The following is a 20902-nucleotide window of genomic DNA, read 5'->3' as shown; positions in this document are numbered from 1 at the left end:
GCAAGCCGTGACTGCCTTCGCCTACAGGCTTGCAGTCTGGCGCCAGCGTAACCAGATGGGCCTTTCTGGTCAAATTCGACAATTTGGGCCTTTTTCTGATTGCGATGGCCAGCGAAAATATTTGAAGGCTATAAACTAGTGGTATTATTATAATCAATAGAAAATTATTTAAACCTTTTTATAAGACACGAAAAATTAAGTTTGCACAGCTTACCACAAATTAACGAAGTAATTATTTAATACTGGCTGTTTTCTTATGTTTTTGTGACAATATTTGGCCGTTTCTAATGCTCTCATCTGGTAACCCGAGACCGGCGAGACGCAGAGTCCGCGGCACTGAGCTCGGCAGCTCGCTCAGAAGTCAGTTAGCGATCAGCAGTGAGAAAGGGTGTGTGTCGGTTCACGTTTTGGTGACAGAGGCTAAGACACATTTCATTATTAGCTTCATTTCAAGATTTAAATTCTCATTAGAATGGATAAATCTTCTGACTTGACTTTCTGTGTAGACTGTGTGATTTTGGATGTCGAAGGAACCACAACTTCCATCAAATTTGTTAAGGTTTGTAAATCGTCATGTTTGAAGCCTGCGGTTTGTCTCAGGTGTCACATACTGTTGACTTCGAATTTTGTTCCAGCTTTTAGATATAACACTAACCTTGTAACAACTTCAAAATTAGCTGCTAGAAGATCTTTCTGTGACAATCCTTCAATATTCAATTTCTATGTGGTATCGAGATTTAAATCATAGATTGAAGTTTTTGTCTCTAAGTATCACGTCTCTTACGTAACTAAATAAAGATTGAGTAGCTATCGCGTCTACTATATAAATTGAGTATCACGTCTCCTACGTAAGTTAGGTAGGCTACGTCCTAAAGTTAAACGTGCAATATTGTTACTTCTGAATGGTGTCTTTGGTGTTATCGTTAAATTCATCCGTTATTCAGACTAAAAAAAATTCAAATTGCTTCTCCAAATTGCAAATACGAATTTTGATATAATTCTCAAAAAACTTAATCACACTGATTTTTAAACCAAGCATTTAATGACAATTTTCGTCAAGAACTTCCTGTGGAACTACCGGTACGTTTGTATTTTCCCAAATTCACTGTTGAAATCTACCATGTGTCAGAAGATAGGGCTGTAATATACTTTCATTAAATAATTAACATTAATGTAATACTTGAAGTTTTCAATCGAGGTATGGACTACGGTACGTCACTATGGATACCGAGATGAAGTTGATCGTTGAGTAAATTGATCAACTGGCGTTAAACGAGTTCATAAGGATATAAAATATAAGGCTTACTTTAGTTACTTAACGACTAAAGCGATGCGAGAACATGTGTGGTTACTGTGGTATAATATTTCTTGTTGCAGGACGAATTGTTCCCTTTCGCGGCATCGCATGTGAAACGCCATCTGCAGGACAACTGGCAAATCCGGGAGACGAGAGACGATGCAAACGCAGTGCTGCGACAGGTTAGGCTGATTATGTATTTAATTTTGTTATAGGTTAGGTTGATGCTGTTGCAGGTTAGGTTAATGCTGTTGCAGGTTAGGTTAATGCTGTTGCAGGTTAGGTTAATGCTGCAGGTTAGATTAATGCTGCTGCAGGTTATGTTGATGCTGTTGCAGGTTAGGTTGATGCTGTTGCAGGTTAGGTTGATGCTGTTGCAGGTTAAGTTAATGCTGTTGCAGGTTAGGTTAATGCTGCAGGTTAGATTAATGCTGCTGCAGGTTATGTTGATGCTGTTGCAAGTTAGGTTAATGCTGCAGGTTAGATTAATGCTGCTGCAGGTTATGTTGATGCTGTTGCAAGTTAGGTTAATGCTATTGCAGATTAGGTTGATGCTGTTGCAGGTTAGGCTGATGCAAGTGCTATAAGGCGATTAATTCCCCATCACTAATTTCGCCTCTCACGGCTGTGGTCTGTAACATCCGCGAAAGGTGAGGGATTCTATGCTGTATACGTGTCATGCTTTCACTTGAAGCTTATATTTATAAATTTTTATGATGTATACTTTAATTTCTTAACATCTTGGTTCTTTCTTTGGATTTTGAGGCTACAAAGAGTTCCTGATTAAAAATTTTGACAGTTATATTGGGTACCTATATATTGATTCTAACGATTAATTGGTATTCTGATTATTAGTCAAATTATGACCCCGATAACATCTCGCTGTTTACTTCCAAGTTGTTGAAGTGTATTCTCCAATGATAATATTGGGTTGAAAATTCACTTGTAATTTTTTCAGTCATTATTGTTTACAAAGTGCTTAACTATTTGTGTCGGTTAAATTCTTATGAATTGCAGTAAGTATGATCTGTATATAACTGTCTGATCTGTATGAAACTGTGTGATCTGTATGTAACTGTATGATCTGTATGTAACTGTGTGATCTGTATGTAACTGTGTGATCTGTGTGTAACTGTATTATCTGTATGTAAGTGTGCTCTGTGTGTAACTGTATTATCTGTATGTAACTGTGTGATCTGTGTGTAACTGTATGATCTGTATGTAACAGTATGCTCTATATTCATACCTAAATATGATCCGTAGTTAACTATAATCTTTATTTAATTGCATATTCTCAATTTGACATAATTCCCACAGGCGGAAGAAGATAGTGGGGAGAATCTTGCTGATGTAGGAAACGACAACCAGGATTGCGTGATTGATCGAGTGGTGAAGCTGGTGCAGGATATGATTGCTCAGGACAGGAAAGTGCCATGTTTGAAGAACTTGCAGGGAAAAATATGGAAGAAAGGATACGAAGATGGACGACTCAAGGGACAGTGAGTTTATTGAAATTTAAAACCAAATTTTGGCGCTCGTAGCCGCCTGAGTTCTTCACGGAGTAACAAATATGTTTAATACCGGTATTTCCGAAAATTTCAATGCAGTGATTTTAATATATTCCTGGATCGAAAAAAATGGTATCCAGTACACGGAAAACGAATGATCATGAGAAGCTACTAAAGGTTTTCATAGTACATGACCAAGAATATTTAACGAACGAATATGGTGGAAAAACATTTAATTCAATAATTATGTGTAATTTTGACTTGAACTAGGCGTTTGATTTAGGATCTTTCACTTAACATTCTTACATTATAATGACTGTGGGTGCAATCTTGCCGCAAAACAAATTATTTAAAACTATTCCTGGCCTATTTAAATTTTGTCACTTCAAATTCGGCTGCTTAATGATCATCTGTTAAGATCTTTACCCTCTACCGCCACATATCACTCTCCGGGAAGATAAGTTTCAACTTTATTGAGGTTGACATTTGTACGCAACAGAGAACATTTTAAAGTTGTCGTACGTGGCGGCAACCATCAGTGCAAGTCATTTTGCGATCACTAGAACCTATCCTTTTTTGGAAGTAGGCGCGTGACAATATTGCTCCGGTTACTCGTGTCAGGCGGTAGAGGGTTAAACCTAGTGACATTGTTATTCTTTTAACCGTTTGTGTACTTGGGGTAACATTCGTTATCAGGCCTCGAGATACGAATGGCATTTATAACAATTAATGTATCTGCCGACAAAGGTTTAACCCCATTGCCGGTAATGTATAATGTTTGTTAAGTGAATGGAAGGAAGAGATAGTTTATCATAAAATTCATGAATGACGATTAAGCTTTGTATTTTCCAACGTAAACAAAAGTAGCCAGGCATATATAATAAATAAAATGTAACTCAGTATTCATGCAGTGAGTGACAGAGAGCGCATTTTCTCGTCGACAACGTGAAGTCACGGGTGGACAGACAGACATGGCGAGCACAATAGCGCCTTTTTTCCATAAATGATAAAATGCGCTAATAAGATCATAAGTAATATTCGTGCGGTTTTCTCATAGCACTTTCTCCCGCAGCGTATACGCGGACGTGCCGACATGCCTGAAGCAGTGGAGGGAGGATGTGGGAGTACAAGTTTACATCTATTCGTCGGGCAGCGTGGCAGCACAAAAACTACTATTTGCACATACCGAGTACGGTGATCTCACCCAGGTAGTACGGTACTCTAGCTAGTACTATATAGACGTAACTTGTGTTGTACTCTTACTGTACCTCTCAAGTATTACTCTTATTACCTCTCAAGTATTACTCTTACTATCTCTCAAGTATTGCTTTCATAAGACTACGACAATTAGGCAGTCTATGCAGTATCTTACTCAAGATTGTCCCGCCACCTCGTCCAAAATTCTGTCATAAAGTAACAATTTTCACATATTTTATATGATGTTACTTTTTGTTTGATTATCTAATGATAGCACTCGAGGTTGGGTCAATTTTTTATTTCTATTTGCCCAGTGAAGTTAGATTCTGGACTCACAATGTTGTACTGATATTATTATTATATTACTAATTATATTACAATATATTCAGTTCCTGAATGGTCACTTCGACACAGCTGTGGGCCCCAAGACGGCATCTGAAAGTTACGTCAAAATCGCCACGTCGCTCGCGACTCCAGCCGACAAGATCCTCTTCCTCACCGACATCGTGGCAGGTCAGGGTAATGGCCTTGATCATTCCTCACAATTATTAGGTAATGAGTTGTTTAGGTTAATGCTGGTTGTTTATTATTATTTATTAATTAATTATTATTTATTAATATTTATTATTTATTAATAGGCAGGTGAGAGTACAAGCATGGATTCTTCCTCACAATTATTAGGTAATGAGTTGTTTAATATTCTCAGATCAGTTATTTATTAATAGGCAGGTGAGAGTAGCGGCCTTGATCATTCCTTACAATTATTAATTAAATATTCTCAGATCACTTATTTAATAATAGGTATATGTGAAGATTTAAATTTAGGCCTAGTAAACACTTCGATTTAGGTGCATGAAAAGAATTCAATTCAAGCGCTAGTGATCATTCCTTACAATTATTAGGTAATAAGTTGTTTAATATTCTCAGATCAATTATTTATTAATAGGCAGGTGAGAGTAGCGGCATGGAGCATTCCTCACAATTATTAGGTAATAAGTTGTTTAATATTCTCAGATCACTTGTATATAAATAGGTGCATGTGAAGCTTTAAATTTAAGCCTATTAAACATTTTGATTTAGGTGCATGTAAAGAATTCAATTTAGGCGCTAGTGTGGTTTATTATTTTGTGGTTTGTTCTCATTTGCACCCTTAAATGAATGTTGCAAGCGCGTGGTGCTTTTTTTGAATGCAACAACGTTCAAGCAACATGACAGTTGCCAAAATCAAGGCCAGGTCAAACATCAATTTCATGGTGAAGCTTCGGTGGAAGAACAACCAAAACCGTTGACTCTCTGGGACAAACTTCTGGTGATGATGCCCCTAAAAAATAAGCTGCCTAAACATGGATCAATCGCCCACAGAAGCGAAAAAAATGAGACCAAAGATACCCTGCATAGGCAGGCCAAGCACATCAGTTTGTGGGGAAAACATTGATGATGTTCGTGATCTCCTTGAATAAGATAGGCGAATAGCCAACGTATCAGTAGCAGATATACTCAACATCTCAGTGGGTTGCGCACACTGTGCACACACAATTCTGCTGGGCAGTTTGGGACTGACCAAGTTCTCCGCTCGGTGGGTTCGAGGCAGATCAGCGGGAATCAGGGGGAGATCTTTATGTGGAAATTTTGAACACGTGAGATGAGAACACTACGCAATTGCTGCTGCGAATAATGACCATGTATGAAACGGTACAATCTACCAATAAAATCTACCACTACAATTGGTCTACCAGTACTTGGGGTCTCCTGTAAAGGTGAGTCCGGGGAACCACAACAACAACAGTACAATCTCCCAGTACAATCCCGTGGACAAAACTCAATCGAAACAGTGGCTGTCCAAGGGTGAAAGTGGGTTAGCCAAAGGAAAATCTGAGCGTTCAAAAAGGAAGGGTTATGGCCACTATCTTCCGGGATGAAGATTAGATCTCGTTTATTGATTTCCCCGAGAGCGAAAAAACCATTACAGCTCTTGTTGGTGAAAAGATTTTGATAAAAGTGTCCAAGAATATCGCACAAAAACGTCCGGGGAAGCTGCATCGGCGCGCCTTCTTCCACAACAATGCAACCGCGCATGATGCTTGGCAGACAAGAATAGGATAGAATAGAAGTGTCGGCACTGCAGAAATAGGCCCATGGCCTGTTGCCGATTCTTGAATTTTTCGTGACTTGATTCACAAGGGATCCGGCCTTTGGAACCCGATCTTTCCATAACTGACGATTGAGATAACTGCTGGACTTATTGCCTGGTCCGTAATTTGATGCGCATTCTAAGACTGAACATATGCTCCTGCATAGCTTCGTCTAGTCTGTTCTTGAAGGCGTTCATACTCGGAGCGTCAACGAAGAGCTAAGCTAAGCGAATTTTGATGAGCAATCATTAGACATTCATCTCATAGACCCATCGACTTATTTTCATTTCCAAACCTGAAAAGTCATTGAAAGTTACCAGTTTCCGTCAATTGATGCAGTAAAAAGAGCTGCCACAGCATGATTCAAATCGCATTACTCTCGGTAATGCGATTTTTATTCACAGATGAACTTGAAGGCTATTATCAGTGTTTACATAAATGTATCGGCCTAGATACAGCATATGTTGAATAGTAAACCTTATAACTTGGACTGTTTTTAGCGCATTTTCTCGTGTATGGAAAAAAGGCGCTATTGTGCTCGTCATGTCAGTCCGTGTCTTTACGCTCTCTGTCACTAACTGCAGTGAGTACCGATCTAATTTTTAGCGCATTTTCTCATTTAGGGATGAAATGCACTATTGTGCTCGCCATGTCCGTCTGTTTGTCTGTCTGTCCGTCCGTCCGTGACCTCAAGTTTTCGTCGACGAGAAAATGCGCTCTCTGTCACTCACTGCAGTGAGTACTGAGTTATATTTTTTATAAATTGTTGCTTTTCCACGAACCTTTTGACGCCCCCTCGTGTTACCATCATAATAATAATTTCTGTTTCCACAGGAAAATTGGGTTTAAAATTTAATGTTTTCGTGTGTGAACCTTTGCGACAAAAATATAAGTATTCTGAAGTGCTCAATGTCACTGCACGTGTAACAATAATATGATAATAATTTCAGTTCTTCTGTAAATCAATATTTAATCACATCGTGTCTCGTGTGATCACCTGAGTAAAAATATAATGATAGTATTCTGAAAATGTCATTGTCACTGAATGTATTGTCGTCAGAGTTTATTATTGTATGATGTCTTGTGTGAATTATATCGAGATGAAATATAATTACCAAATATATTATAATATAATGTAAATATATATTAATAATTACCGGTATTTAATTTCAGAGGCTCGTGCTGCACTAGCTGCGGGCATGCGTGTGGTGCTTGCCAGTAGACCTGGCAACGCTCCTGTCGAGCTCAGCGACGGCGAACACTTCCCGACTGTGTCGTCTTTTGCTGACATCGTCCTGGTGAAGTCTGCAGAGTAGACTTTTCTAGTAGTCTTACCTTCAGTGCAGTCTTTTGCTGACATCGTCCTGGTGAAGTCTAGAGAGTAGACTTTTCTAGTAGTCTTACCTTCAGTTCAGTCTTTTGCTGACATCGTCCTGGAGAAGTCTACAGAGTAAACTTCCTCTAGTAGTCTTACCTTCAGTGCCGTCTTTTGCTGACATCGTCCTAGTGAAGAAGTCTACAACCTAGACTTTTCTAGGAGTCTTTCTTACCTTCAGTGTCGTCTTTTGCTGACATCGTCCTAGTGAAGAAGTCTACAACGTAGACTTTTCTAGGACTTTTTTTTTTTTCCACTGAAGGTCGTCTTTTGCTGACATCGTCCTGGAGAAGTCTACAAAGTAGACTTTTCTAGTAGTCTTTCTTACCTTCAGTGTCGTCTTTTGCTGACATCGCCCTAGAGAAGAAGTCTGCAAAGTAGACTTTTCTACTAATCTTCCCGACTGTGCCGTCTTTTGGTGACATAGTGTTGGAGAAAGAGTATTATACATGGTATATAACATACATAGAAATATCTATCGAAATCCAACATACTAGTCCCTCCTCTTCAGGAGGAGTCTTAGCTAGTCTTCCCAGCGGTGCCATCTTTTACTGACATCATCCTGGAGAAAAAGTCTACATAGTCACATGACCGTAGCATGTTGGCACTTGACGAACATGCTGCCACATGCCTCTGAAGTAGCAGCTGAGAAATCTTCTATCTCGTCACGGGTCGTGGTTGTACTTTCATTGTATACTGAATTATAATACTACAACATGCTAGCGAAGTTCAGGCGAAAGTATTTTTGGAGCACATGTCTTGTTTGTACATGAGCATTATCCTGCCACATGGTTGTCAAGGTACGATGAAAATATGCTGAAAGTTTATACTTTTTATAGTATTTTCTAATATTACGTCGGAGTAAAATTAATTATTTAAAATTTTTGCAATATTTTGGAAGCATCTTACGATAATATAAAACAAGGAATAGTATAAAAAAAACTCTATTATATTGCACTGTATAATGAACTTATTCTAGTGAAAGCAATTTAAATAGTTGGAATGAATAAACTACTGAACCCATTTTAATAAATGGGTGATTATCAAGTTTAAATCACCTTAAATGATTATCAAGTTTATCACCAGGTAAGAATTACGTATCCAGCTCCGGAGCTCTGCGTGCGTGCAGGATTTAAATAAAAAATATTTAATACAAAATGATGAACGGTCAGCGACTGGCGGCTAATTGTTCGCTGGTAATGAATCGAGACTGGCGGCTCTCTAATGAGAACTCTACATATTTGCAACAAAAAATATAACTCTGTACTCACTGCAGTGAGTGACAGAGAGCGCATTTTTTCGTCGACGAAAACGTGAAATCACAGACGGACGGACATGACGAGTACAATAAGGCATTTTCCCCATAAATGAGATCGCTGGTCACCTAGGGGCTGGGGAGGAAAAATTGCGCTAAAAGGGAACTTGGCTGTGTCGGGCGAGTAATTTATGAGCTTGCGGTTGCCTTATAAGCCACTAGGCATGCTATGACTCTAACATTTAGAATACTCGAAGCAGAAATCGTGCGTTAATCTACGGAATTTTCATTCTCCGATAGACTTTTATACATTTTTTTTTATATTTTATCTGTCACTAGTAGCCTGATTCAGAAGTTATTCTAATCTATGATATGTGGATCAGTGGAGGACATGTGGCAAAAATCGCACACTTAGCGAAAATATACCAAAGTCCCGCGCTTCCGGAGTATTGGGGTGAAAATTATCCATCCTGATAAAAGTTGTAATACAAGTTTTAAAAAATTATCTTGACCGTGTTTTGAAAAAAATGAAATAGCATTTCAGATTTATGTCATATTTACGAGGGGAGTTATTTGTCGATTTCATAGTTGAAAAAAGCCATAGGCGACTCCGCTGCTGAAGGTCTGGATGCTTGGTTATAATGTGAACGTTTTTTGAACACTCGTCCAGTCTATCAAAAAATATAACTCAGTACTCACTGCAGTGAGTGACAGAGAGAGCATTTTCTCGTCGACGAAAACTTGAAGTCATGGAAGGACAGACAGACATGGCGAGCACAATAGTGCATTTTTTCCATAAACGAGAATGCGCTAAAAAAAATGATACAAAGGAGCGTGTGGATATTATAAAATTTTCTTGCAGATTTTTTTCTATCCTTTTGTTTTTTTAATGCGTTTCGAATAGCCGTAACAATAGTCGTAAAAACTATTTCTGCCATTGCGGATTCTAAATTGGTGGATCACATCATCACTGCTGCCTGTCGTTCACCGAGCGCCGGTAGCCTAATCAGAAGAGAATATTGACAACGCGATATTGTAATTCTAAAGTTGAGTATTCATTTCAACATGCCACTCAAGAGCTTTCGCGTTGCATTTCTACGAGGGCCAGCCGCTGTTAGAAGAACTTTAGCACATCTTGAAAAAGATCCGTTAAAGTTGAGAAATAGAGTTCAGGTGAGCATGCCATTTTAATTTAGGTATCTTTATGTTAAATATCCACAACTTTTTAGTATTAGATCAACTTCAAGGGAATTGCAGATCATCTTCACCTGAAATGGAAATTTACTTTAGGATGATTTGAATTTTTATAACTGCATAGTCATAGTCCACTAAGTTGGTCTAACCGTCTAAGAACAGTTTGTAACATCCGGCAGCAATTTTCTAAAATTGCATGTATAAATATAATAAATAGTCCTTCAATAGAATCAATGCATTATTCTCTAAAAATGTATAACTCACTAAGTATAAGTATAACTAAGTAACTAACTAACTAAAACTAAATAATAATAACTAACTAACTACTTAAATAAGTATAAGTATAACTAAGTAACTAAGTATAACTAAGTAATGTATAACTAACTAAATGTATAACTATAACTAAGCTATTTTAGGTATTATTTACTAGAATAATTAGGAAAATGGCTCAGGAATTAGGTAAAATATCCAGACTTGTGCTTGATTACCATGCCCATGGTCAGGAAGATGTGCCAGGTGCGCGGGAATTTATTTTGTCATTTTAACAACCTGCGCGGTGCGCCATACTACGTTGGTAAAAAAATGCGCCATGCGCCGTACTTAAGAAAGCTAAAATAGTTCTACTATTTTAGTCGACAATATACGCGAGTATATTGACTACGCGAGTCGAACTGACAATAATAAAATGTAAGAAATGTCTGGGTTACTTCTGACTCTTCCGGTTGTCCGCCTTGTCGGATACGGAACGTACGGTAATCGTAAACTGTGGCTGTTATACATACGAAATGTAAACAGACGGTGTTCAGTGTTGCCATATGACTTTGGAGAAAATTTCTTCTAAAATAAAGATGGCCGGGATTGCGCGAACACGTGTGCAAAGATAATCAATTTTCATTACATTGCGCCAACTGTGCACAGCAATAGCTTGAAAAAAAGTGAAAATGCGTGGGAAAATTCACCAAAAACATACATCATCCTGAGTGTGGCTTGATTAGTTGATTTGAATTTTCACTAGGAAAAAAAAACCCAAGTCATGACGGCAAATTTAAGGTAGGATAAACACATCATATTCCGACACTTTGAGGATGTAGCTGGTAGCGAGAAATGAGTGGCTATAAAAAGATCACCATATGCGCAACAGGGCAACTTGAGTTCTGAACTTCTGATTGCTTTATGTCACTCTCAAAACACCCTACTACGCACCAGCAATGATGAAATGTCACAAACTGTTGCCATATTTATTTAAAAGCCTTTAAAATTCAAATCTACAAAATCACTGAATTCTGACGCTGTGTGTGATTAAATTTGGCATATTGTGAGATTCCGACAATGCTTCAAAACCATAATTCGTAATTCTGACGCCTTGTGTTAGAATTCTGACGCATGAGCTGTATCAGAATAGGACACAGCTTGTCACTGTGCAGAGAGTGGATGAATATTGCAAGATCTTTAGCGACTCTTCAGTAGCAAAATTCACGCCTTCAGAAGATCTTGCCAACACATTTAGATTGAAATTCTTTCATTTAATATATTTGTCAGTCTTTGGCCAACTATTTTGAAAAAAGTAAGGTTTCTGGTACCGTAAAATGGGGTAACTTAGACCACTTTTTTTTATAAATGATGCCATTTTTTTACTAGCTAAATTAAACTTGAATTGAAATGTGCAAAATACAGGTCTATACTCTAGCTTCACTCACCATAAATTGCTGGCTCCTGCCTCTCATAGTCTTTATGTAATTTTACATTTTTAATTTTTTAACCTATTAGATATGCAAACTTTTTAAATCTTTCTATTGTGTTATGTAGCCTCAGTATTAGGCCTTTAATGCCCATCAACAAAATTTTTCTATGTCAAATAGTTTTTGAGTTGTGGGGGTTTTTGTTAAAAAAAAAACGAAAAGTGGTCTAAGTTACCCCGCCGGTCTAAGTTACCCCATTTTACGGTACGTTGGATGGATCAGGATGCAGTAAAGCTTGTCTGGAAATCAGTTGCGATGAGTTCCTGTCAAAAAAAAAATGTAAACAAAATCATAGTTGCGGTCACATTAGAGCAGTCAGACTGCATCATCACATGTTCAGTTGACACTTGCTGTACAATCTGACTGTTTTTAGGGTAAAATTAGTTATTTGGGGTAACACGTGCATGTTAATTAGTTATTGGGGTAACACAAGTTTGTGGCTTGTAAATAGTTTTCCATTACTCAGCGTAAATGGCTTTTCATTAAAAATTACCTGGCGACGCATTTGAAAATGGTCGGCGACGCTTTGGGCTTAAAAATCCATATATTGGCGATGCCGCTTCCACCTTCTGCACCCTGGACAGCTCGGAACAAGCTGTTTGTGTCTCAGCTTGGAATTAGTTTTTATGTATCTAAAACCATCTAAACTAAATCGTCTATTAATTTATTTACCACTTAAAATCAGCATATACAAGTATACTAGAAGGATTCCTAATATATTCACAGACTTTTTAAAAGTCTCAAACCATAATATTCTATCTACACAAACAGTTTATCACTATTTGGTAGAGCAAGGTCAACTATCAACTTTGACACATTTTTCGATGTTCTCACTGGGTGACGTGGACTTTTGCTCCAAGGATCTTAACATTTTCCAGCCAGACTTAGTGTTTTGCGGAAATCTGGCGTGCAATAGTATGACGTCACTATTTCAACCATCTACGCATGTGTGGAACTAAGACAAAGCTTAAAAATAAAACAAATAAAAAATTTTGTAAAAACCACGTTTTCTTAACGGACAAAAAGAAAACCATTTACTCTTACATAACGTTTGTTATGTAAAATGTTATGTAAGGTTATGTAAGAGTAAATGTTTTTCTTTTTTGTCCGTTAAGAAGTTAAGAAAACGTGGGTTTTAAACGTTTTTTATTTTTTTATTTTTTTTTATTTCACTAATTTTTAGTTTTGTAAAAACCAGAAAAACATGGTTTTTAAAAATATTTTTATATTTATTTATTTTCTACTTTTTAGTTAGCAATTTTAGCAATTAAAATCAATTTCCAGGGTGGGCAAGTGTGGACGTTTGAGAAAAAACTCAATTCCAAACCACGAATTTTCCGTGTTTTTTTAAAATATTTTTTTATTATTTAAAAAAATTGTTTTCAATTATTATTTCTGATGATCAAATCTTGAATTGTTGGGCAGCATAAGCATGCAATAAGCATGCATGCCAAATTTCAACTTACTGGATGTTTAGGAGTGCTCTAAATTAAGGTTTTAATTTTTGATGACAGACAGACACGAAACAAAGTCAAGAAAAACGTGGTAATGATATAAAGGAAAAGTTGAGAAGTATCGGAATTACCCACAATGTCGGAATATGGTGCGTTTACCCTAATGAACAGGCATACTATAAGTAACAATCTTTACAGAATTACACAGGAAAGCAGTTACACAGATTTCATAAAAGATCTTGAACATTCTCACGGAATTACCATTTTCAAGATTCAATATTTAAATTAATAACATATATATTTAGTCTAATAAAGATTACTCTTTTAAGTGCCCTACTGCATTTGTTTTAGCTTCTTTTATTATAATTAAAATATATGTGTGCTTTTTAGTAGAGTCAAGAATATAAAGTTACAAATGAAAAAAATGTAAATCTGATTATTGAAAATCCATGCTAAGAATTATGTTTTTAAAATTAACCTCATGACAAACGTGCTAACATTTAACTTTGTCTTATTATATTTGTTTGGACATGAATAGTGTTCAGCCCAGTGTGCTGAGAATCCAGCTACGTAGTGATTGTGTCAGAAAACCTGAGAAAATAGTATTCAGTTTTCTAAGCAACCAAATTGGAAAAAACGAAATTATTTGATTATAAATTTCTATAGAGTAAGTAAAAATAAATTGGACAATCCATGTTTTTGTTAGATCCGAATGTCACTCCTTAATTATTTAATATTTATATAATTAATACTTATACAAATTATTTCTATTGATATAAATGGCACAGTTAATAACATTAATGCATGACTTCTAATGCTAATTTAAATTATTACTCTGTTGAACAAAGACTTGACTTGCAATTAAATATCAGAGAAAGCACTGGCGGGTGATAACTTAACTGAACTACAATGTAATGAGTGGTAGTAACTATAGCTTTGAAAATGGAATTCTTCACTCACTATTCCCATAGTTAAATTATACACACTTCATACAAATGGGGAGGAGTACAAGCGTAACAGAACCTCTAATGTGAGTGGAAATAGCAAGCGTAAGAGTGGCTTGTTTGTGAGCTGAGATGGCAAGCATAAGAGAACCTCTTGTTTGAATTGTGATGACAATGGTAGAAAAAAAAATTTGCAGTGAGCTGGAGATTACAAGGTGACCAACGGGCATAGAGAGTGGCAAGTAGCCTTTCTGGCCCATGATCGGGTTGCCCATACTTGTATTCACTTTATTCACAAGAGGTCTGCTGACTCAGCGGTTTATTATCCACATTGTAAACACAGATCTCTTCCTGTCACTACTCTGTTGTACCACACTTCAACTACCTTCACTGACTTGCTATATCATATTAATAACTTTATTATTTTCATCAGGATATGTAACCCTTGCATTGTGTATAGTAAAACCAGCTCCAATGCATGTACCTACATTGCAGTGCAAGATGATTTAACTTCAAGCAGCAATGCAGCAGAAATTTTCACTTAACTCTTGCATCACCTCAATTCAGAATATACCTATTTCTGGTCAGTCATAGATGAAATAATCTAGCATTGAACATAGGGTATCTAACAATAATTTTGCTAGAAGAAAATAAAAAACTGATAACACCTCCAAATAGAAAAATTTCTTTCCAGGAATAGATACTTGACCTATTTGCTATAGTTTTTAGTAAAATTGTGGTATCTATTTGAAAATTTTGAATGTATTTTAGACTATTGAAAATATTCAAATTTTAACTGATTTACATCGATTCATGTGAAATTTTCTCTTAACATTTTAAAGGATCATTCAGATATGATCAAACATTTGTGTTTTTCATGGTTAATGCAAGAAAAATGTGGGATATATTAAACTGCTCAGAATACTGAGAAGCTAAGAAATTTATAAGTGAGTTGATGAATTAATCCTTGCTTCTGAGGCAGAAACATTTGAAAATTTGAATGAAATTTTGATGACACAGACACATAACTGCGCAGCAATGTTCCATGACATGCTTGAGTCTTGAGAGCAAAACCCAAGTTTGCAACACATTGCTATGTAATAAGGAAAAAACACCTCTGAACAAACAATTTATTAAGTTGTAAAGGAATGACTTATTGTTGTGTATGTACCCTCTCATATTCGGTGAGCTAGGGCTCTGTGGTAGGTATTCACACGCATATCGCATTCACCTCACATTTGTTTCTTGAGCAATACAACGGTCAACAAGCATGAACGTTGTTTCTGGTATGGTAGCTACTGTTCTTTTGTGCATCTGGCATTCATCTGACTAATTTTCCTGGTTTCATGCTCTGAAATTTGCACAGATTTCACTTTTTGGTTGCACTGCAGAATTAGATATTGAATCATGATTTGTTTTGTGCATCCAGCAAAATTAAGTGTCATATTTTGCAGCCCAAGCCTTCTGCAGAGCTCATTAAAAGGTGTACAAATCCACTGAAGTTGCATTATTTCCACTTAGGGATAAAAACATCTACTCGATGAACCCCAACTGGATTTTTTTATCCATAATTTTATGGATTTGCAAGCCATTATTCCATTTCTTTGAACTATAAATACCATATCCAGGCCATGAAAAGCCGTTTTAGAGCCGCAAACTCATTTACAAAGTCCTGTGCACATGTTACCCTAAATCTAGAATTTTATGCTTGAAACGGCAAAAAAGACTTGGTCTTTTGCTGTCTGCTGCAGTTGCAACCTGCAAGTCTGCAACTATGTGATCACCAACAAAACCTTTTGGTTTCACTCATTATGAAGGATATTTTGGTGGGAACTTAGTACTGAACAGGGGAAGTTGAAAATTTTGTGAAATGAAACATTTGTGAACTGCAATTTCTCCAATCAAAAGAAAATATATTACATTAGAGCTTGGAGTTTTTAAACCCACTAAAATTATATGAAATTAGAGCTGTGATATTTCAGTGAAAGGTAAAACTTTTTCCCAACTAGAATTTTCCTACTTATGAATAAAATCATGTAGATAAATGCACCTGGTCCTTTGAGCCCTTCTGGAAAATTGGACAGAAGCCACCCATAATTAAGACTAAAATGCCCTTGCTTGCAGTCAAATTCAATTTTTCATGGCACTTGCTTTATTTCTTAAGTAAAAATGAAAAAGTGTCTTTCTTCTGCAACTTTTAAAATTATATACCTTTAAAGTGCTAGTTTTTACTTGCAATTTTTGGAAAATTCAGCATATGCCCGGTATTCCAATTTGGTTGCTGATTATTATTCACAATTCATGAATGAGTCAAAATGGCCCATGCCGGAGCAATCTTATTTCTTCCTGACTACCAGTAGATCTGGCAGCTCTGGCCTGATTTCTATTGTTGGAATGGAATAAAATGGTATTTTTGGCTGGCATCTTAGATGAAGCTCAGCCTTTTTTCACTCATATATGCTACCATCAATTACACAGCAGTTACAAGGCACAGAATATATTTACTTTCCAAGCTGCAACTAAGGCTTTTTGTCTTTTTTAGTAGCTGCAAAATTCTCAATGTATGAATTATCTAAAAAAATGAGTATTGGAAAATTCCTACTGATTTGTAAAAGTTTGCTCTTCCAAAGTGTAATATTTTCAATACATTTGGAAGGTAAGGACTTGATCATGCACTTTAGTTGAGCATTAGTTAGGAGATAATTCATGTAAGGTGAAACCAAAAATAGCAGGAAAAAAATAGTTTGGCTTGTAAATTAAATAGGTATATATTCTCCTATCCTATCCCCACATGTTTATTCTCCTATCTAATTGTTTAACAAAGGAACACAATCAAGTTGTAAGATTCAAAATTCATTAAAAATGTGTCGATTTGGAGCTGCAAAATGTAGGTAATTTGTAGGAATATTCCAATGTTGTGTGTTGCAACCCCAGCAAATACTTCACTCCACTTGCTGCTTATCAATAAAAACTGTGCATTAATTGTGAAAAATAAAATTTTAGGGTTTGATTACCATGCAATGAGTACAATGCTATATAACTGTTGATCTTGTTAGGGAAGAGCTTAGAATATTTCTATTTCCTGAGCCATGAATAGAGCAATGTTACCATTAGAGAAGCCATAAGATTCATGCTAGATTAATTATCACCTATCTAATTGTACTAGTCAAAACTATTAAAGAAATATCTTGTAGAGTTAAAGAAAATAAAATGAACTTGAGATAAATTGAGGATGCTTGTCAACCAAATATTGATGATACTTTGTAATGCTCAGCAGCTAGGGTCTCAATAGAGTGTAAGTATCCAAAATAGTAACTATGTTTCTAATTTCTAATGGTACCAAGTGAAATTGCATAAATCCATTGATGAAAAAATGTATTTAAGAGAGGAGAGACAGTGAAATTAAAAAAAAAAGCTTGGTGAGGGCAGCATTTAAGTTAAGTCTATGTATGTCTTGTCTGTTGTTGATTCTTGACATCGCAGAATTTACTCAGCCAGCTGGGTCTTTGAACCTGCAAGTTACGGCTCCCATCTTGGGGATCTTGAGTGTTCATTCAGCAAAACCTCCTTTGCATAAAAATTAATTTCTATTGCCATTCTACTTACTAGAGTATTGAGCATCACAGGAAATCCTCTACCTATGCTTCTTTGTGCCTCAATTTCCCCTCTGAAAAGGTTTTTCAACTACTATTAGTATAAACAAGAAGCAATCAATTTCCAGTTGGAGATGTCAATTTGTGAGACCTCTAACTTATTCCTGACATGATGAAATTTTAAATAAAGAAGTACCATGTGTTTGAATAGGATCTTGACTCGAGATATTTCCCTATGTTAGTGTTGTTTGACACTTCTTATAAAATTGAATAGTTATGTGTATTGTCTGAATTGCATTTTTGAATTTGGTGGAATCATGCTAAGAGTTGTCAAGAGCAAAGGATCAATTTATGTGGCTAAGGCTGCTTCTGTTGAACTAAGTAAAATATAATAAATATATATGAACATAATATTACATCTATGTTTAAGTTTTAGTAGAATTTTGTTTATTTAATGTTATTTCTCCATAGGTTTTGGCCTTACACTATACAAAAAATGAGAAAAACCACCAAGGAATGAGCGAGTTTGCTTTCTGGAACCTCAGTCAACTTCAGTACAACAATCCAAACGTTCAGGTACGAGATAAAATTGGCTTTTGTTGACTTGTAATATTTCTTGAGTACTATCACTTGGAAAGGAAGAAGGAAAACTATGTCTTACTCCAAGCATGCAAGTAAACTTGATTCTCGATAGATATTGGTTGTCTTAACCTATTTAAGGGAACTTTATAAGTGCCATTACCTATAACCAGTGGTGGGCACAGTTCTGCTAATCCGCTAACCGCTAATTAGCAAAGCTAACTTTTTCCTTAGCGGATTAGCTGTTCAGCTAACTTTGAAAACCTTTAGTGGACCAATTAGCTTCCGCTAAATTTGGTTCCGCTAACTGGAAGTCCGCTAAAAATGTTTCAAAATCTCTGATTTAATGCTAAGTATCGTAAGCCATGTGCCATGCCCACACCTATACTGCAGTCCTCTGGTGGACGCAATGCTGGCAGGCATCACGAATAGGTTTGGGCCCCTCCTAGAAGACAAGGAGTGCCAGCTGGCAGCGGCCTTCCACCCTAAGTTTCGCCTGTTCTGGCTGGAAAAGCATAATCACAGCCATCTCAGCAGGGTACAGAAGGCCATGGAGACCGCCGTGGAGACAGCCCTGAGGGAGACCGTTGAGGAGGGCAGCAGCACCACCAGCAATGACAAGGATGGGGAAGATGACTTCTTCAGCAGCATTACTCAGCCCATCGAGTGCAGGAGGAGCCACTGGTCACTGAAGTCCAAGGCTCAGAATTTGGTGAAGACCAGGCTGGAAAGCTGCTCGAAGGAGGAATTGACTGACGTTGCTTTCTTGGGCGAGCAGGTGTTGATGAACCTTTTCGTTGAGTACAACACAGCCATCCCATCCAGTGCTCAGTGTGCAGCTGAGCGCCTGTTTTCCATAGGCAAGGACATCTTGAGGGCCAAGAGAGCCACCCTGTCAGATGCCAACTTTGAGAGGCTGATGTTCATGAAGGGCAACAATCATCACCTCGAGGAGATGAAGGCGAAGAGCAAGCCAGAGTAAAATGAGTGTGTAACCCTGGTGTAACCTTAATATTTCTTATTCGTTTAATAAACTGTATGTTGAATGTCAACTACTGCCTAATTTTATTTGTTCATTTAATTATTTATGTTACGTACATCTTGATCATCATCTGATCTTAGCATGCTACATCTTTTTGGAAAGCTCCTTTTCAAGGCTGAAAGTTTAGCTCTTTAGGCCTGTTTTTCAGAGTTCCCCCCCAAAAAAAAAAAAATTAAGCGAAATCTAAATTTATATATTAAAAGTTAGCGGTTAGCGGCAAATTCCGCTACATTTTTTGGTGATTTATCGGTTTAGCGTTATCGAAGCTAACTTTTCAGTTAGCGGATTAGCGGTTATCGAAGCTAACTTTTAGGTTAGCTGTGCCCACCACTGCCTATAACATCTTTTCAATTCTTTCATTTTATGTGGTCCTTGTTTGAGAGAATATCAGTAGAAAACTCAATTTATAATGACATGATATTAGAGAATGTGCAATTGGAATTATTTAACATATGATTAATGCTTGAAAGAGTTGCTCTGATCTTCTTTAAGTAGCTGGTCATTCATAAACGCTTATTTTATGCATATATGTAAGGTGAGGCTTCGATCATATTCGTGATTGAAGTGATGTCGTGTGATGACGTCATATCAATTTCATGTTTTACTAACATTCATCGTGTGAATTTCCCCCTGCAGATTTTATCATTCATCAACCAGACTCCGGCGCCATTTTTCCGCGCATTCTGTGACACAGGTGAGGACATTCTGGTGGACGTTGACGGCTACGACAGAGTCTCTATTATTAATCATCTTCGCAAAGTCCTTTGCAAGTCTCCAGCAAAAATCGCAGCCGAAGCCCTCAAGAAAGACCCCATACAACCAAACCCCGCCCACTTCGGCTGGGGGTGCAAGCGACAGTGCATATGTACAACGTTAGGACAGGTGCCATGTCCCGCTCTCATCCCGCTACCGTACGCCTACCGCGGCAAGTACAGAGTGCGACCAGAACTGCTAGAGGACCTAGGGGAGGAGCGGGAGATGCTGACCGAACAAGACATATGCGGACCTAATTACCAGATTGTCATCAATAAACAAGAACCTCCCAAGCAAGACTACGAATAGTGTGGCACTTCATGTATATAAATTATATAATCTTATGTACTCATCATTTTCCTTGAACATCCGTAGGTGAAGTGACTACTGGGAACTTCAAATTGAAGCCATTGCCCGACGCGTCCAATGAATAGAATTTGTTCATCAATGAATACTGTTCAATAAAAAGAATGTTAATGAATGCTATTTGAAAGACAGATTTGTATAGAATTTCATTATTGCCGCAATGTCAGCGAAAATTTCCGTGCAGTTCTGCGTCTTGTCTAACTTTCAATCAAATAGCTCGGTTTATAGTACCCTCGCAAAACAATCGGTAATCTGAACTGCTTCAATCCTAAGAACGCACACTCTTCAATCATCATCAACGCCGATGAAATGTTCTTCACGTAAATAAAGCTTTGAAGCTATTCTCACGTTAAGGTTAATGCTATAATTGATTTCCTAGATGAATTCAGACTACTAGCTTTGCTCACTTAAATAGGGTATTAGATCAGGAACGAGCAATCTCAGGCCAATACGAGATTATGAAGAATTTCAGTA

General features: G+C 37.0%; 2 protein-coding genes across 4 annotated transcripts; both read left to right on the top strand.

Moving 5' to 3' along the window:
* Positions 1-381: 381 nt before the first annotated feature.
* Positions 382-7727, top strand: LOC108665835 (enolase-phosphatase E1). Of its 3 annotated transcripts, none has more exons than XM_047881474.1 (7): positions 382-559; positions 1378-1479; positions 2615-2796; positions 3878-4013; positions 4392-4515; positions 7308-7423; positions 7562-7727. In XM_047881474.1, exons 1-7 carry the CDS (start codon positions 473-475, stop codon positions 7586-7588), a joined length of 774 nt encoding a protein of 257 aa, XP_047737430.1. In that variant the 5' UTR covers positions 382-472; the 3' UTR covers positions 7589-7727. The 3 variants fall into 3 exon arrangements, with proteins under 3 accessions (XP_047737430.1, XP_018008130.1, XP_047737429.1); XM_018152641.2 differs by having other exon boundaries at positions 7493-7727; XM_047881473.1 differs by having other exon boundaries at positions 7308-7432; positions 7502-7727.
* Positions 7728-9746: 2019 nt separating this feature from the next.
* Positions 9747-20406, top strand: LOC108665836 (probable 28S ribosomal protein S25, mitochondrial). The gene is made up of 3 exons (XM_018152642.1): positions 9747-9937; positions 18160-18264; positions 19946-20406. The coding sequence occupies exons 1-3, from the start codon at positions 9830-9832 to the stop codon at positions 20369-20371; spliced, it is 639 nt and encodes a 212-aa protein (XP_018008131.1). The 5' UTR covers positions 9747-9829; the 3' UTR covers positions 20372-20406.
* The last annotated feature ends 496 nt before the right edge of the window (positions 20407-20902 follow it).

The sequence above is a fragment of the Hyalella azteca genome, unplaced genomic scaffold (assembly GCF_000764305.2).
Source record: "Hyalella azteca isolate HAZT.00-mixed unplaced genomic scaffold, Hazt_2.0.2 contig8063, whole genome shotgun sequence".
In the NCBI taxonomy this organism is placed as follows: domain Eukaryota; kingdom Metazoa; phylum Arthropoda; class Malacostraca; order Amphipoda; family Hyalellidae; genus Hyalella; species Hyalella azteca.
Note: the sequence above shows the minus strand (reverse complement) of the source record. Positions and strands in the feature narration are given on the sequence as shown.